The sequence below is a fragment of the Rhinoderma darwinii genome, chromosome 12, assembly GCF_050947455.1.
Source record: "Rhinoderma darwinii isolate aRhiDar2 chromosome 12, aRhiDar2.hap1, whole genome shotgun sequence".
In the NCBI taxonomy this organism is placed as follows: Eukaryota; Metazoa; Chordata; class Amphibia; order Anura; family Rhinodermatidae; genus Rhinoderma; species Rhinoderma darwinii.
In genome coordinates, this window is record NC_134698.1 from 66,493,682 (window position 1) to 66,512,997 (window position 19,316).

Consider the following 19,316-nt stretch of genomic DNA (forward strand, 5'->3'; position numbering starts at 1 on the left):
TATTCTCTGTATAGTCCCTACATTGTGTAAAGTAATTAGATATAAAAATTATTTGTGCTGTTACTGGTGTGTTGTCGTCATAGTGTTGACTGTTTCCACCAACAACCAGCTGAATTCTATCTGCACCGGTGGACTATAGGACGTTGTCACTCAGAACCAGTGAAAGATAAGTGAAGCTTCACTATGACAGCCACAACGTAGCTCTGTACAGGAGCCGTATAACTGGAGCGTAATAAAATATGGAAATCTTTTGTAGTCGCTCTCTCCCATGGACTGTCTGGTAAAGCATCATTCACCTGAACCATGCCGAGCTCCAATACCGGACATGACCCATGGACGAGAGTTGTGCTCTGTCTGGGAAAACTACAAAGGGATCACAGCGCTCGTTGTTCATTCTCTCAAAACACGGATGCATTTCTAAAAATCGCTGCAAAACTGCATGTTATTGGAGTTTTGACCGTTGACCGTTCATGGTCACTTGGTCTTGGGGTACATTCACACATCCTGGTAAGAGCAATTTACTTACAACAACCTCTGTGCTGCTTGTCTTGTAGACATAGACATAGAATTTTCTAAACCTACACAAATCTGAATTACCCCTCCACCGCATACAACATACGAAGTTTATGGAAAAATTAGGATTTCAGCAGGCGAGGATTATATGTTCCCGCTCCATTTGTTTTGATTGCAATTTGCTAATGACTGATATACGGCCTGCGCGCTGCCGGCACCAGGGACGCCAAGGTTTAAAATAGCCTTTACCTCAGCACATGGCTCTACGCCGGTGTCACAGCGTGAGTGTAAACTGCTGGGTTAGCGCAATTTGTCTGCCTTTGATTTGACGTTCCTTTATGGCCACTGTGCTGTTAACCCTATTGAAGCAAAGCTTCTATTATTTACTACTAGACACAAATCCTACACTTTACCCCGAAATTCTGTCAAATGTATTTTATGTATTCTTAAAAAGCATCTGCTGTTCGAACAACAGGGTTCATCATCTCCCCTCGCAAAATCCCCGACACCTAATTAACACCTTAGTCACGAAATTTGTTAAAAATGTTGCAGCCCTTCCCTCACCCCACAACCTTTTCTATAGGAAACCTGATACTCTCGGCTTTCACTGTCTCGCTGTGTTGACCACAAGTTCTATGTTGTAGATTTGGGAGTATGTTGGTTTGTGGTTGTGTCTGTTTCTATGTGATTTGTATGTATCGTGCCGGGTTGATCGGTTTGTAAAAATGTAATAATAATTGTCATTACTGTCTGAGGCCTCATGCACACGACCGTCATTTGTATCCGCAATTAGGGATGTGTAATCGCGGGTAAAATACCGACCCATTCATTTCTGTGGGCCGCGGACACCTTCCTGTATATTTACGGGTGTGCGTCCAGGCCGTAGAAATATGACGTCATACTTCTAATTGTGAGCACGGGCCCGCACATGGTGACACTCTGCGGCCCGTCCGTGCACTATTTACTGACCGTAAATAATCGCAAATGGACACAGCCAGGTCAGAAACGCTGATGCAGTGTGAGCAGGTGCTTTAAATAATAATAGCCACTCCCACTAGTCTTGAGGGGAGTGGTGCATGGGATGTGTAGTAAGAAATAATAAATGGTGTGTGTGCAAGTGTAATACTATAAGTGAAATATAGGGGGCAGTAATGAGTGAAGTGCCTCAAAAGAAATAAATGGATAATGGGGTGCAAGTGTGTGAAATATGCAGTTAGGGACTCGCAAGTCTGGGGATCCTTGTCGTGGATTGCGAGCTTGCGTCCTTTTGGCCAAAATGATCACTAATACCCCAGGTATTTTTCATTATTATGTATATTCGCTTCTCTTGGACACAGCCGGGTCTTTGATGCTGGGAGAGCATGGTGTGTTGTTGTTTGGCATAGCAAGCAGGGTAGCCCGCTCTATGAACTATCAAGGCGTCACAAATAGGCTTCTACCTGGCTATACACGCTGCGCCTCATGACGTACACACTATCCCTCCATGTTTCACACACTTGCACCCCATTATCCATTTATTTCTATTGAGGCACTTCACTCATTACTGCCCCCTATATTTCACTTATAGTATTACACTTGCACACACACTATTCATTTATTATTTCTTACTACACATCCCATGCACCACACACCACTCCCCTCAAGAAGTGTGGGAGTGGCTATTATTATTTAAAGCACCTGCTCACTCTCCTTCATCTGTGTTTCTGACCTGGCTGTGTCCATTTGTAAGTATGGCCTTTTTCGGTGACCGTAAATAATGCATAAGGTCTTCAGGTCCTCATTTCCAGCACTGCGCTTTTACAGCTACAATTGTATCCAGTCTAGGCAATTCCCTGAGCTAAATGCATCAGCAACACGCAGTCTCCCGTCTGATATTTTGCTACAGTGTGTCAGTCTGCAGTATGCCTACCTCACGGAGGATTGCCGAAACTGGATACAGTATTTGGTCTGTATAGGTTTTCAGTCTCTTGATTTATATAGGAATGTTTCCATTCACTGATCGCTAGAAGAGATCTTGAAAATGGTGAGAAATTCAATCGGGTAGTAAACTTTTCACGATTATAACTCTGGTTACATCTGCATTGCAGACTCCGTTGTTGTTTTTTTGAACGAAATGATGGACACCGTGACGGAAACCCTATGGAACCCATTGAAATCAATGCATTCAGTCAGTCAGGGGCTGTTGGTTTCCGTCAAGCAACGAATCCGGAGGATCAGTTTTTTCGTTGTTCTGCTCCTATGACTGAGCAGAACGGAAAACCCAAACGCAGGTGTGAACGAAGTCATGTGCTCACGCGGTTTGGCCCTATTCGGCCAGGATCACACATGCAGTTGGCTGTTTTTTTTAGCCAAACACGGGAGTGGACACAAAATTAAAGGAGATGCATCAGTCTTTTCTTTATACCTTTCCTTCCCTTTGGATCCACATTTGGCTTTATCAAAAAAAACAACAACAAAACACTGCACCAAAAACTGCATCAAAACTGTATGTGTGATCTTGACCTTAGGGTAGATTCACACGAGGCAATTTTGTTGCAGACAAAGACTGTAGGCAAGTGGATGATATTTTAAAAATCTCGTCCACGTGCTGTTGATCATTTTCTGGACAGAAATTAGAGCATTCTCGTTCTGGATATTCACTGCGGATTTAACACTTTTCAACGTAGAAGATGAAAAATCTGCATTCAGAAATGCTGCGGAAACACTTCAGATAGGCTGCAGAAAATCTGCAACAAATCCGCTACGTGTTTGGGTAACCCTACGGCATTAACTCACGGTCACAAATAAAACCCAATGAATTTATCAGATTATATCACATGCTATTATTTATTTTAACTTCAGACTAGTGTAGGACAAATATTGACATGGGATTGGTTGCTATGAGTTACTGCTTTTGCGCACTTTTGAACTTCGTATAGTAAATCCATTTGACCGTCACAGTTTTAGATCGCTAGAGTCAGGCCAATGAAACTTGATGCTTGGTTGTGTGATGAAGGTGCGGGGCAGATAGATACATGGTCAGTGAACTAATAAGGTCTATGCCCGTCCAGTAGATGTGATGCCACACTGCCATCTCCTGGCCAAAGACGTTTATGTGGCACGACCTTGCAGACAAATGAATTGAGGAAAAGGCTTCTGTATCCATCGGTGAGAACTTTGGGGCACAGTACAGTGTGAATATAGGGTTGTACCATTTCTAAATGAGGGGGGAACTATTTTTGTCTTAGCAGAGAAATAATATATTATTAAATGTATACCGTAAATAGTGAGAATGGATAATGCAATAGTATTGTTAATACGTCTTATATCTCAAGGGCATACTATTGGAATATTTTTGGCATAGGATCACATTGTAACGTTTTCCACTGCGGAAATGCAAGGCAAATATGTTACGTGTGACTGCACCCTCAAAGGGGTCTTCTCACTACAGATATTGATGGTATATCCTAGTGATATGCCAACCATGTCCAACCGGGAGTCGTGCGCCACCAATCTGACTGCCATAGAGAGGTACAATTAAGCAGCAGCGGCGATAGAAAAGCACCATGCCACTTTTAGCTTTGCATGTTGGTCCGACCTCCACCGATCAGACATTGAGGTCAGATTCTAGATCTGTAGTGAGACAACCCCTTTAATGTAAAGATTCACACTATGAAGTATTGATTTTCTTTTTCTCATGCACATTTAAAGGGATTATCCAAGATTACGTTTTTTTTGGCTATGTTAGTAGAAAATAAAAACGTAATAGATTTGCATAAAAAATAATCTTGGTGAGTGCGCATTAACATCACAGCCAGGTCTCCGCTTATGCGCTGTACTGCTCTGAGGTCATGTGGCCGCTTTATCCAATAGATATGGGCCTGTATGTGCTATTACTGTAACACAGCGGAACACGTGCGACGGTTGCAATGTTTACATGTGACCAGCCAGGGGGGACATCAGAAACCAGAATGGTTCCGTAATTTGGCAACGGATGGAAAGCACATGTTGGTACAGTGAGGGCCCATAGATTTCCATGGGGGGGGCGTAATATGGATCCATACGACACGGTCGTGAATAAGCCCCCAAAATAAACGCCTAGGCTTCCTTGCTATAAGTAGTGAGTTATTCCACATTACAAATCTCCACTCTGTTAAAGTGACAGGCACACTTTAAAAGCAAGTTGTTCATAGCATCTCGCCCCGCATCTTTCACTGCTAGGATCTCCCGCATATATAATATATTGGTCATAGGAAGTCCATTACTTTGCAGAGCCGGAGAGAATTTGACACATTCTGTCCTCACCAGACTTGCCCTACAAATATTTATTATAGAAATGAAAGCATCCCGAGCTGCAGGATAAACACGCAACTCCTTCCCTGGTGCATCTGTTTGTTTAGTGATGGCTAATTAATCCTTTAAGTAGCTGACAGTCCCCCCCCCCCCCCCCCCCCCCAAGTGCTGAAAGTCTGATTGTCTTCTTAATTCAGTGTAAACACTCCTCATTCTCTCTCCAGCAGATCAAAATAGGATTTTCTCAGCCAAGAGTGTAGGCTGAAAAGTACGTAGATTAGTGGATTGTGCAAATGCAAGTGAAGCAAACTTTAAAGGCTATTTACACCTTTACTTCTTTTTTATTATAACAATGTTTTAGGGCCTGTTCACATCACCGTTCGCTTTCCGTTCCGGGGTTCCATCGGAGGTTTCCGTCGGGTGAACTCCGCAACGGAAAGTGAAACTGAAACCACAGCTTCCGTTTCCGTCACCATTGCTAGCATTGCTGTTTCCGTTCGTCACCATTCCGGCAGGTTTCAACGACGCAGTCGACTGCGCTATTGATTCCATCAGAAAACCGGAAACCTGCCGGAATGGTGACGAACGGAAACCATTAGCAATATTTCCATCACCATTGATACCAATGGTGACGGAAACGGAAGCTGTGGTTTCCGTTTCACTTTCCGTTGCGGGGTTCACCCGACGGAAACCTCAGACGGAACTCCGGAACGGAAAGCCAACGGTGATGTGAACAGGCCCTTAATTAACTTTGAAATTCACTTTTAGTAAAAATGTTTTTTACTTTTTACGGTATGTTCCCACATAGTGACCAAAAACGTCATGCAAAAACAGCTCCTGATTTTCAGATTTTCAGAAGTTTTTTTTTAACCACTCACGTTTTTCACAGCATTTTTTACAGACTTTTTTTGGAGATGTTTTTCAAAAACATCCCGAGAAGTGTCCTGCACTTCTTTTGACGACCCGTCATTTTAGGCGCCGTATTTTGACACCGACGCGTAAAATAAAGGCTAGTGGGAACAGAAAATCGAAATGCCATTGAAAGCAATGGGCAGATGTTTGTAGGCGTAATGGAGCCGTTTTTTCAAGCGTAATTAGAGGCGTAAAATGCCCGAATTACGCCTGAAAACACTGCGTGTGATCATACCCTTACGATACAGCTTCAATGTATCCTGTATACATAAGCTGTATTGTTCTCTCTGTCGAGTCCGTCAGTTTAGCTGTGCTGACGGCTCTGCTGAGTGCATGTCCTGCGTGTCTTGGACACACAGGACCAACTTAATATGGTTCACATCTAGTTATGAACTTCGCAGTTATCGATATGAGCTGGATTCTGTGTGTCAGCGATGCAGGGCCCGCTCTCAGCCGAGTCGTCCGTACACCTAAACTGATAGAAGCTGTATCGTCCTCTCTCAGGGGATTGCATGTATACAGGATACATAGAAGTGGTATTGTAAAAAGAAAAAATGTTTTTATACTAAAAGTGAATTTAAAGTTGCTTAACCTCTTCACGCGCTGTGCCGCAATAGGACGTCGTAAGCGGGACTGCATTCCCACACTCCAACGTACTATTGCGGCACAAACAAACTGTCAACACCAGTGACATATCGGTGATCGAACAGAGATGGCAGCTGTCATGAACAGCTGACCATCTCTGTCATCGGCCGGGTGACCAATCAGAAAGGTCCCATGCCGGCGATCGCTGTGATTGGTCTGTCAATTCTGACAGGCCAATCACAGCACTTCAGAAGCGATCGAATAGTAAACTGTTACTGTTCGTGACAGATTACTAAATGAGACCGTGATGGCATCTGTCATAGACAGCTGACCATCTCGATCATCGGCCAGGGGACCAATCAGAGCGGTCCCTTGACGGCAAACGCTGTGATTGGTCTGTCAATCACAGCACTTTAGTAAATAAAGAATAGTAAACTGTCACTGCTAGTGACAGAATAGCAATAAGATAGTGATGGCAGTTGTCATAGACAGCTGACCATCTCGGTCATCGGCCAAGGGACCATTCAGAGCGGTCCCTTGCTGGCAAACGCTGTAATTGGTCTGTCCGTTCTGAAAGACCAATCACAGTATTATTTAGTAAAAACAAACTGTCTGGATACAGTAACCAGTTCTGATCTCCTCCATTGTGTGACAGAAATCTGAGGAGATTAGAGCTGTGTGAAGAAAAACCTAGTTATCCCATACTGTGTCCCATCCATTACTCTTTGAATCCCCCAGTGATCCCTCTCACAGCCCCACTGTGATCCTCCCTTTTTTTTGTTTGAGTAAAAAAAAAAAAAATACAAGAAATATAGTTTTAGGGTTAGTTCTTTTGTGATGGTTAGGGATTTTTTAGAAAATACTCCCAAAAAACTGTTTTGTCTCGCCGCCTATATACCGCCAAGGAGGCGTATGCTATGGTCTGTTTGAACACAGACAGTGACGAGGAGTTCCAATTTTTTTTTTTATCATCTTCCTCCACTGATAATGAGGATATTGAGGAACCTCCTCAAAGGCACAGAAGAGGTGGCATTGGGAGTCCACCTACCGCAAGCCACACCATCTGGCTGCCCCCCTCTATGTATACACCCCATATTCCTGATTTTGTTGTGCATTCAGGAATAGAAGTGGACATAATGGGTTACGGGGAAATAGATTTATTTATTTTTGATAGTTTTTTCTTCTGAGTTAATTGATCTAATAGTTGCGCAAACCAACTTATACGCAACGCGGTTTCTTTCCACTCCCATTTTGCCAGGACCCAGAGATGGGAACCTATCGATTTAATTTGAAATGATGACATTCTGGGGGCTTTTGCTAAATGTGGGCCTAATAAAGAAACTCACAATTAGGTCATATTGGACTACGGACGTCCTCTATCATACCCCATTGTACCGGGCTGTAATGCCCAGGAAACGTGTTGAGGCCATCTTAAAATTCTTACACTATAGTGATAACTCCATGTGTCGTCCCCCCCAAAATAACCCTAACTTTGACCGGCTAAATAAAATAAGGCCACTAATACATTTTCCTGAACATGAAATTCCTGGAGGCATGTAACCCAGAGAAACATATATGCATCGACGAGTCCCTAGTCCTCTTCAAAAGGAGGCTACACTTTCGCCAATATTTACCTAATAAAAGGAAGAGTTATGGAATAAAAATGTATAAACTCTGTGAAAGTGATTCCGGATACTCCCACCGATTTTAGAATATATGAGGGGAAAGATTTGCAAAATCCCTCAGACTGTCCCCCTTCTCTGGGAATAAATGGAGGAATTGTGTGGGACCTCATACATCCACTTCTAAATCAAGGATACAACTTGTACCTTGATAACTACTACACCAGTATGTCACTTTTTTTAAATGCCTCCAAGACAAAAACACGGTAGCCTGTGGCACAATTCGCCGCAATCAGCGAGGCCTCCGTTTATAGCTGCTAAATTGAGAGCCGGGGAATGCAGAGCATTGTGCAGCGACCAGATCATGCTCATGAAATTTAGGGACAAAAAAGACGTCCTGATGCTGACCTCAATTCATGGCGATGACACCAGCCCTGTCCAAATATGTGGGGCGAGCACCACATCCTCCAAGCCTGTATACATACAGGGTTAGAACAAGAACATGGGTGGAGTTGACCTCGCCAATCAAATGATGCAGCCATATAGTGCCATGAGACAAAAACGATCATGGTACACTAGCTATCCATCTGGTTCAAATGACCATGTACAATTCTTTTGTACTTTTTAAGAGTGCCTGCAATCGTGAAACTTTTCTTGGTTACCAAGAAAAAGTCTTAAAATGTCTTATTTTTGCAGATCAGGAGGAAGCGGTGGCAGGTAGGGCTACTAGTGAGGCCACCAGGATCGTACCGGGGAAGCATTTCCCTAGTGAAGTGCCTCCTACTGCAAAAAAAAAGTAAACCCCGAAAGCGATGTCGAGTCTGTTCTAAGAGAGGGATCAGGAAGGATACAACGTATCAGTGTGACACATGCCCTTCTAAACCCGGTCTCTGTATGAAACAATGCTTTCAGATTTATCATACCTCTCTTGATTACTAAATTAAATTCTAATTATTTACTAGTATACCCCTTTTAACAATTTTGTCCATTAAAAATTATATATTTTTTAAAATTCTAAATTATTTAAAAAATGCAGGGTCAGCATGATCTCTAGACCCCTTGATAAGTACTTTGAGGAGTGTACTTTCCAAAATAGGGTTACTACTCAGGTTTTTTTGGGGGTTTTTTAATTTTACCTCGCAGCCTATGCAATTGTGGGCCAATACTGTGCAAATCACAAAATTACACCTAAACATGCACATGTTGCCCTTTCACTCCTGACTCCTGTCCTATTTTCAAGCAAAAGAGGAAAAGTTGTATGTCCAGGCACCTCAAAGACTTTGCAAATGCGACATGTTGCCCAAAAGCCATTTCATTTAAATCTGTGCTCAAAAGGCAAAATGGCGCTATAAGCCCTGCCGTGTGTCCAAACAGCAGTTTATTACTACATATGGGGTATTGCTGTGCTCAGGAGACTTTGCTTTACAAATGTTGAGGTTCTTTTTCTCCTTTATTTATTGTGAAAATGAAAAAATGTGAGCTAAAATGACATTTTATTGGAAAAAATTTAGATTTTCATTTTTTTCAGGCCTAACTCCAATAAATTCAGCAAAAACGCCTGTGGGGTAAAAATGCTCACTATGCCCCTAGATTAATTTCTTGAGGGGTGTAGTTTCTCAAATGGGGTCACTTTGGGGGTTTTCCATTTTTTTGGTCCCTCAGGGGGTTTGCAAATGCGACGTGGCCTCCGCAAACCATTCCGGCAAAACTTTATCTCAAAGTCAAATGGTGCTCCATCCCTTCTGAGCCCTGATGTGGGTCCAACCAGCAGTTTATTACCACATATAGGGTATTTCCGTAATCAGGACAAGATGGTTTACAGATGTTGGGGTGCTTTTTCTCCTTTATTCCTTGCAAAAATTTAAAATGTCTACGTTTTTTCAGAAAAAAAGTTGATTTTCATTTTCACAGACTTAGGCCTCATGTGCACGGCCTGGATTTTCGGGGGAATTGCGGCCGCAAAAGCACGTTCATGTGCATGAGGCCTATCTCCAATAAATTTAGCAAAAAACTGTGGGGTCAAAATGCTAACTATACACCTACATAAATTCCTTGAGGGGTGTAGTTTCCAAAATGGGGTCACTTTTAAGGAGTTCCACTGCTTTGGCACCACAAGACCTCTTCAAACCTGACATGGTGCCTAAAATATATTCTAAAAAAAAAGAGGCCCCAAAATCCACTAGGTGCTCCTTTGTTTCTGAGGCCTGTGCTTCAGTACATTACCACACTAGGGCCACATGTGGGGTATTTAAAAAAAAAACAACCTACAGAATCTGGCCAATAAATAGTGAGTTGCATTTCTCTAGTAAAGTTTTCTGTGGTACAAAAAAAAAAATGGATTGCAATTGAATTTCAGCCCAAAAAAATGTAATTTGTACATTTCACCTCTACTTTGCTTTTATTCCTGCAAAACACCTAAAGGGTTGAGATACTTTCTGAATGCTGTTTTGAATACTTTGAGGGGTGCAGTTTTTAAATGGAGTAATTTATGGGGGCTTTCTAATATATAAGGCCCTCAAAGCCACTTCAGAAATGAAGTGGTCCTTAAACATAGGCTTTTTAAATTTTCTTGAAAATGTGAGAAATTGCTGCTGTCACGTCCTAGAAAAATAAAAGGAAGTTCAAAAAACGATGCCAGCATAAAGTCGACATATGGTAAATGTTAACTAGTAACTTTTTTGTGTGGTATTACTATCTGTTTTACAAGCAGATACATTTAAATTTAGAAAAATGCAAATTTTTTGCAAATTTTCTCTAAATTTTGGTGTTTTTCACAAATACTGAATTTATGGACCAAATTTTTTCACTAACAAAGTACAATGTCATGAGAAAATCTCAGAATCGCTTGGATAGGTAAAAGCATTCCAAAGTTATTACCACATAAAACAACAGATTTGAAAAAATTGGCTGCGTCCTGAAGAAGTTAAAAACACAAGACATTTTTCCAAAAGGTGTACATAGCCTTTGAGGAAATTCAAAATAACCCACACAATTTAGAAGGATTATTACAAGAACATTTTTGAAAATCATTGTTCACAAAAATGTCGACACAAAACAGCATTTACGGTACCGATCCTGCCGCTGATAAAAATTATTACGGTTGCACAGTTGATGATCAACAGATTCACGCTGAGCAGTTATGATTACAATAGTTTTGATAAATGGCCTTCAAGGGGTTGTCTCAGAACAATCAACCCCTTTAATATGAAACTCCCAGACCCCCCGGCAAACAGCTGATTTTTCCGTGGTGGGTTGCAATTGGCTGATCATTTTATTATGCAGTGGCCACTACAGGTGAAATGTAATACTACATGCAGTTATTTAAATATATCACAGTCAATATAATATATGAATAGACCACTCAATATATTACAACTATATCTGCCCTAATAGTACAACCCCTGTCTAAAAGCCTATCAAGGGTCGCTTTAACAATTTTTAATGCATTGGAATGATTATTCCATGTGGTGAGCCAAAAGTCAGAAACTATCCAACTATGTTTATTAAAAAAAAAAACTATTTTAAAGTTGTATTCATGATCGGTAGAGCAAAATAAGGTGTGTGCATGGATCCATTACGGCGACACATAGCGTTACTATAGGCCCAAATTACTTATAAGTATTGCAAATCCAAAAATAAAATATATAGTAAAGTTATATAATGCCATTTATACATGGGATTTCTTCATAGATCACAGATTTTATCCCGTTTTGTTTGATATATTTCCAGTTCGGTAAAAGGCAAAAAATACTTTGATATAATAATAATAATAAAAAATTATATAGAATTATTTGTTTAAGAAATGTAAAAAAGTTTAGTATTATGTCCGAATGGAAGTGTGATTGCCCTGGCACTGACATGGTTAATCCTGCTCATAATCTCCTGAAACCCGATATTATTTAGTTAGCTGACCTGCTGTTCTGCTCTCCGAACAAGAGCGGTGAGGACACTGGCGGAGGTGCTGCGCCGAGCTGTAGGCGGCAGCTGTATTCCTGAGGCCACATATGGCAGTGGATATTTCCAAGTGTGAGAGATTCTCCATAATTCAGGAATATCTCATTTTTTCCATTGACCCAGCAACTGCTTTTACTTGACCTACCAGTAGGTATCAGGCACTTAACATTTAAATAAGTCACATTTCACATAAAATAACATTCTCGGGTTTCTCCTTCCCTTTTTGCATTTATATTGCTTTTATAAAAACATAATTAAAATGCTCTTACATTAGGGTAAAACATAATGGATCTTATTGTGCTGCTCAGAGAGGATGGAGAAAAAATCACCATAAATCTGTGTCTCATTTAGTCAAGTTGTAACAATTTCTATTGAGCCGTATCTCACTTCTATCTTCTACATTATAGCCGCCATTACAGCGGTTGTCGAAGATTTCCTGTAATGTTTAACCTGCAGATATAGCTAAAAATATTGACATTTCTGATGTACTTTTTTTATGCTGAAAATGTGGAGAATTTTAGGAAGAAATTCTTGTTAATTGAGTGTATAAAATAATTTTAAAAAGTGACTAACAAGGTAGGCAATGTCCAATCATTTCACCGTTTCTGCACCGTATCATGTTTACGGTGGTGCAGGCAGGATGTGCGTCACACAATATAATGTCGTAAATGTACGGTGCAGAGATGGCATCAGCAGCAGGTGTCAGCTGGTTTATATTCCCATCTTTTGTCTTTTAACACTTTAGATGCCACGGTTAATAGCGACTGCCGCATCTAAGTGATTAGACCGAGGGAGGGGGTTCCCTCTGTCACCCCACTAGTGACAGAGCCTGCCTGTTAGTGTGACGCTACATCAATTAAAAAAAGTTATGGCTCTCAGAATGCATAAACATATAAAAACAAATGATATTAATCTCACTGTAATTCTAACGACCCGTAGAATACAGTTGACACGTCATTTATACTGCACGGTGAACGGCGTTGAAACAAGTACCAGAAAACATTGACAAAATTGCAGTCTATTATCCATTCTCCAAAAAAAAAAAAAGGATGAAAGTTATTCTTCAAATTTTATGTAAATAGGGGCGTTAGAAAATTTTACTTGACCTGCAAAAAAAAAAAAGCCTGCATGCAGATATGTGGACAGAAAATTTAAAAATGGTATGGTTCCCAGGAAGCTGTGATTGAAAAAAAAAATAAAAAACACTGTGTCCTTTAAAGCGTACCGAACATTTCAGAATTTTCTGAAAAGTATATGTTTGTACATGAGGAATAACACTATTTCTGGCCATTATATCACTTGTATTTTGCTTTGTTTAGCAGTTTTCTCCTCTGCAGGCTCTCTCTCTAATTCTCAGTTCTCTGAGTTAGTGGGCAGACCATAACTGCTATAATGTCTTTTATACACTCCACACGTAAATCCTGCTCTCCTATCTCTATCTTTCACATATATAGAAGCTGCAGCAGTAATGAGCAGTGTAGTTGAGAATCCAGCACTGGGGTGACATATACCGCTTACCAGCAGTTGCTGCACGTCTGTTTGTGTCTCTGCTCTCTCACTCTGCTCCTCTCTCCACAGACTTCTATGGGCAGCGTGTCTCTCTCTCTCTCTCTTTCTCTCTTTCTCTCTTTCTCTCTTTCTCTCTTTCTCTCTTTCTCTCTTTCTCTCTTTCTCTCTTTCTCTCTTTCTCTCTCTCTCTCTTTCTCTCTCTTTCTCTCTCTTTCTCTCTTTCTCTCTTTCTCTCTCTCTCTTTCTCTCTTTCTCTCTTTCTCTCTTTCTCTCTTTCTCTCTTTCTCTCTTTCTCTCTTTCTCTCTTTCTCTCTTTCTCTCTTTCTCTCTCTCTCCAGCAATGTGTGCGTCATTCTCTCTGCTTCTTCCTTCTGCACCCCCTCCTCTCTCTAGAATTATATGGGCAGAAAGTGAAGAGACACACCTCCACATTCTGCAGTCCTTAGGGACGATTTTGCTTGACAACAGGGGATGGACAGCAGATTACAGGAAGTGAGACACCTAGCAGCAGTAACTTCACACAGAATCTGCATGGATAAAACAACTAAATTCTAACAGTAAGTACAGTACAAAGCTGCCCTATGCACTATTAGATTAGCACAAGTTGTTTGAAAAGTTAGTGTCCATTAAAAGCCCCCTTGTGTCACGTATTGTAGCTCAGCCCAATTCACTTGATTGAGTCTAAGCTGTATTTAAAAAATAAATGTTAAAAAATTATCAAAAACGTAAAAAACGCTAAATATAACGTCGGCACGACAATTCACCTTTCTACTGTTTCTGCCATTCTTGATAAAAGGGAAGAATAATAATGTCCAAACACAAATATGCACCATGGTTTGCTTCACTTATACACCAACATAAGTCTTTAGTAATGATCCCCGATATCTCTATAAATACGTGTATGTGAAATGCTGACTATACCTAATTTCATTATTTTGTATTTATTGCAGCAATGTCATCCTATCTGTTCATCATCAAGTCTGAGTTACCAGCCGCTATTGCTGGCTTCTTGGCCGGTGACCACAGTGGGTGAGTGTTACTAGTAGGTGAGGGTAATAATATTTAAGTTGTATTTGCAAACATAGACATTTATGCCATATCCACTGAATATGCCATAAATGTCTGCCAACTATTTCCAGAACGCGGGTCCCCCAACCCCACGGACATGGTAGGTGGCAGCCCCATTCATTTCTACATTTGCTCAGCTGTTTCCATGACTCCTACAAATCAGAATCGGGAGAGCCACTTATTTATTCTCCTCACCAGGCAGGATGGGAGACGGGGGACCCACATTCTGGAGACAGGTACAGGTGCCAGAGGTGGAACCCACATCTATCAGACATTTATGCCATAACCTGTGGATATGTCATAAATGTATATGATGGAGATACCACTCTAAAGGGAGATGAAGATAAAGAGTTATACTGGACATAGATGTAAAGATTATGCCTAGATCTGACTAGGGATGTCACGATACCAGAATTTGGACTTCGATTCTGATACTTCGTTTAGTACTGCAATTTCGATACCAATTCGATACTTTGCCAACAGTAATAAAAAAAAAAGTTCTTTCATTTTACGATGTGAGGCACGTGGTGTGATGATTAATTTAACCTCCATGTGCCTCACATTAATAATAATTAACCCTGTCATGTTTCTCAGTCATAATGGGTTAATATGTGAGGTACATGATGGGGTTAATTACTATTAATGTGAGGCACGTGGAGGTTAAATTCATCACACCTCGTGCCTCACAATAAGTGATAGCAGTTTTTATTTTATTTCTTTACAGCGTACACATCATAAATTATGCAAAAACGTTGTTGTGCAGGTTATTAAGGCCGCGCCAATACCGAATATGTGTATATTTTATGTATTGAGACTTATTTTAATGTTTATTGTAAAAAAGGCGTATGTGTATTTTTTTTTAAATTTAACAATACTTTGTTTTTACTTTTATTTTTTAAACTGTAATGTACTGGCACATATCTATATGCCAGTACTTTAGCCTGTGTACTGATAGTACACAGGCAGTTGTTAGGACATACCTCAGTATGCCCTAACAGGAAATATGGTCAGACAGCACTGGGGTCCTTCAATGGACCCTGGGCTGTCTGCCCATATATGGTATGTCCCTCAATCGCATCACAGGAATTCCCTGTGACTCGATCCAAGGGGCACCCCCCCCCTTCTCATTTTCCCCTGAATGCTGCAGTCAGCTGTGATCACAGCATTCACGGGAATAACGGCGGAGATGAGAGGTTTCTCTGATCTCCGCCAGCGGGGCTGCGACTGTGTAATACAGCCATTGCCCCGCTCCTGACAGGAAGTGCGTGCGCGGTCAGCATGAGGAGATGCGGCCGGCGCTGTACTGAGCGGCGGTCCAGGCACTAAAGGCCGAACATGGGGGTGTTTTGCAGTGCGCCCGCCATGTTCTGTCTTCATTGCCGGCAATCATTAGTCCAGCACTGGCCGCATCGCATCATCCTGACCCCGCGCACTTGTTATCAGGACTCAGGAGCGGGGCAATGACTATTACACAGCCGCAGCCCCGCTCTCATACATTCATGTGTTACCATACTAAGCCGTGCGGCCACACAGCTTAGTATCGAAATACATGAAATAACGGTATCGAACCGTTTGGGGATGCAGAGTATCGAAACAGTATTGAAGTTTCGATGTATCGTGCATCCCTAGATCTGACAAGCATTACGACAATCCATTATTTTATGTCATTGGAACTCTTGTTGGAAAAATTTCATACATGAATAGATATTTCCCAACTATATGAAAGACTTTCCCCATAGAAAATCTTTTGCATCGTGGGAAATATGGTGTCTTCGCACTGCTGCACATGTGCATTTATTGGACAATAGTAAAGGAAACCATGTACCATGATTTATGTTTACCACTGACGACCCAAAAAAATGTTTAATGTATGAAGGACAACTGTTCAGACCAGTGGGGCAGATTTCCATTAGTTGGAACCGATAGATCGACGACAATAATCTTTAATTGCTCCATATGAGTTTCAAGTTATATTTTGCCCTAGAAGAATTGCTTCTAAGGGAGAATAATTCTGTAATACATATCCATATGGCGGCACACATGCCTATGGCTCTGGACTAACCGTAGAGATCTCATGTGCTATAAAGGCCACCTCTACAACTTTTTTTCCAACTACGTATTCTATAAATGGTGGCTGGTACAATGCCCATCACCGAGGCGTAAAGGGTGCAGGGAATTTCCACCCTAAAAATACCTCCCCTTTAAGTGAATGGTCATTTTTTTTATTGCATGTGATTTCTAATGTGGATGTTGTGCGGAAATTACTGCAACGTATAAACATGACCTTATCTACTATACCACACAGGAAAGCAGCAGAACTACAACTCCCAGCTGATCTTCTAAGGCTTTTGGTTCTCCTCCAGCTGTCAAGATTGTCTGTTCGGCTTCCTTATTATAAAGCGTATATTTGATGTGTTCATTTAACCGTATCTGAAACCGTATCCAGCAGTAAAATACATAAATCTGTGTTTCAGGGCCTGGTACCTGGATGGTAGATTGCTGTTAATAATTACAGCAGTGTGCATTGTACTCCCATTGGCACTGCTCCCCAAAATAGGTAAGGAACAAATAGGAGGAAAAAAAATCCTCTCTTAATGGGCTGGCAAGGGATGGCAAAGAAAAGGGGCCCTGCTAGAAGGTAAAGGTTTTTTTGTTTTTTTTATTTGGGATATTTTAATTTGTTTCAGCCAGGGGGCCTGGCTTGTTAAGCCATTACTTAGGTTGCAGTAGTATGTTGTCTGTTATACAAAAATAAAATCTTTACAGGAGAACATTAAAGGGCAGCTTTTACTTATGGCATTCCATTAGCGGTAAAGCTCGTCCTAATTCGGCCCTACAAAACGACGTGAATGATCTGTGACAGGCACTGGGAAAGGCTGTTATTTTGAGCTTTAAGCTCCAGATACCACGCACTGTAAAATAAAACATACCAGAAATGTAAAACCTTAGCTCTGCATTAAGATCAGGTTCCATATAAATTGCTTTTTATTTTACTGTTATTTTACAGGCTTTCTTGGCTACACAAGTAGTTTGTCATTTTTCTTTATGGTCTACTTTGCCATTGTGGTAAGTTCTTAAAATAACTCTTTCGGGGGGCTTAAGTGGCCGAAATGACTTATTCCCTTTTCATTTCTTTAATGAGGCCGTGCTGAACTTGTTTTTTATCCCTTCCTTTTTCCTAATGTATTTTTATCACCTACACCTCTTAGTATTTCTCTCCTCAATCCATGCACAAATAAATGTTCATAATACAGTTTTAGGAAGTCTTTATGTTTATATAAACCCATGGAGGACAAATATTATTTCATACCTTGTATAAAACGAACTGGAAAGTTCTAACTTGGGCTGCACCCAACTGTGTCACCTTTTAAAACGAGTTGTGTAGCACCCATGTTCTGATGTGTTCAGCGTTAAATACCATAAAATTGTATCCGTGGACGATGCAGTGGGGTTTTCCCATTACTTTTAAATGTGTTGGGTCTATAAATAGATTTGGATTTAGTAAAATCTATTTATGTGTGTACTTTGGTCTTAGTTGTCCCATGTACATTCGTTTTTTTTCATTTGATAAAAATACATCATTTTCTTTGGGTCCTGCTCACGGTCCAATGTCTATGGATTCAGAAGACCACAGCAGATCAGCGGCATTGACCCCTAATGAGATGTGTGCAGCTCCACCAAGTGGACCAGGGGGTGATAACTGTCAGTCATCTATAGCATCTTCTGACACGTTGGTCAGATAGGTTAGATGGTTACATCAGTGAACACCCAGGAGCAGAAATCACGACAAAAGTTTTTAACAAGCGAGTCCTAGTCTCTGTTTTTTAATGGATAGCTGTCCAAGCATATGTAAGCACCCCTATATTAAAATCAATGCTTCCAATCTTCCCATTGCCCAGTTTGGAGACCACCAGCTATATACATTTCTGACCTCTGTTTGCCATTTCAGAAGATACTGATGTGGGAATAGTGGACAACTACTTTAACTGCTTTGAAAGTAAGAGAGCAGGGCAGTGCAAGTGGCTGGAGCCTTAAAGAGTAACTACACTTTCATTAAACTTTTGATCTGTCCAAGACATATCAAGTTTTGACCGGTGGGGGTCCAGGTGCTTAGACCCCCACCGTTGCTGAAACGTAGGCGCAGAAGCGCTCAGCTGAGCGTTTTGCTCCTTCCACTGTAGACGGCTTGCACAGACGTTCTATGTAAGCCGTCTACATCCTGATGACTAGCACTGATCACAGCCGAAGGAACAAAAGACTCAGCTGAGCGCTTCTGCACCTACGTTTCGGCTGCGGTTGGGGTCCCAGCACCCGGACCCCCACCGGTCCAAACTTTGGATAGGTCTCTATGACATATCAACAGTTTGAAAGTGTAGTACCTATTTAAAGGGGTTTTCACAATCCTTATTTATCACCTATTCATAGGATAGGTGAAAAATATCTGATCGGTGGGGTTCTAACCGCTGGGACCCCCACCGAGCACGAGAATGGGTTTACCTTGCTGTTCCTCGAAGCCCCATAGGAATGGAGCGGTAGTGTGCATGCTCGGCCACCACTCCATTCTTTTTTTAGGGGCTGCATAAATGGAGTGGTGGTCGACAATGCGCACCACCGCTCCATTCCTATTAGGCTCCCAGGAACGGCAAGGTAATCCTGCTCTCGTTATCGGTGGGGGTCCCAGCGGTCAGAACCCCACCGATCAGATATTTTTCAGCTATCCTGCAGATAGGTGATAAATAATGATTATGGGAAAACCCCTTCAAGAATCTCACTAGGCTTGGGAGTTCTGGACGACTCCGTTGACTACATTACAATCTCTTAAAAAATATATTAAAATCCGATAGAGTTGTTATTAACCTAAGGCCTTGTCCACTTATTTTT

At 41.3% G+C, this 19,316-nt stretch overlaps 1 protein-coding gene across 1 annotated transcript in view; it reads left to right on the forward strand.

The window, feature by feature from the left end:
* The window catches only part of SLC38A6 (solute carrier family 38 member 6), a 65,779-nt gene that overhangs the window by 28,217 nt on the left and 18,246 nt on the right, over nt 1-19,316 (forward strand). The window contains exons 6-8 of the mRNA XM_075843705.1: nt 14,318-14,396; nt 16,910-16,992; nt 17,443-17,501. Coding sequence (XP_075699820.1) covers nt 14,318-14,396; nt 16,910-16,992; nt 17,443-17,501 — 221 coding nt within the window. The remainder of the gene's footprint in view (nt 1-14,317; nt 14,397-16,909; nt 16,993-17,442; nt 17,502-19,316) is intronic.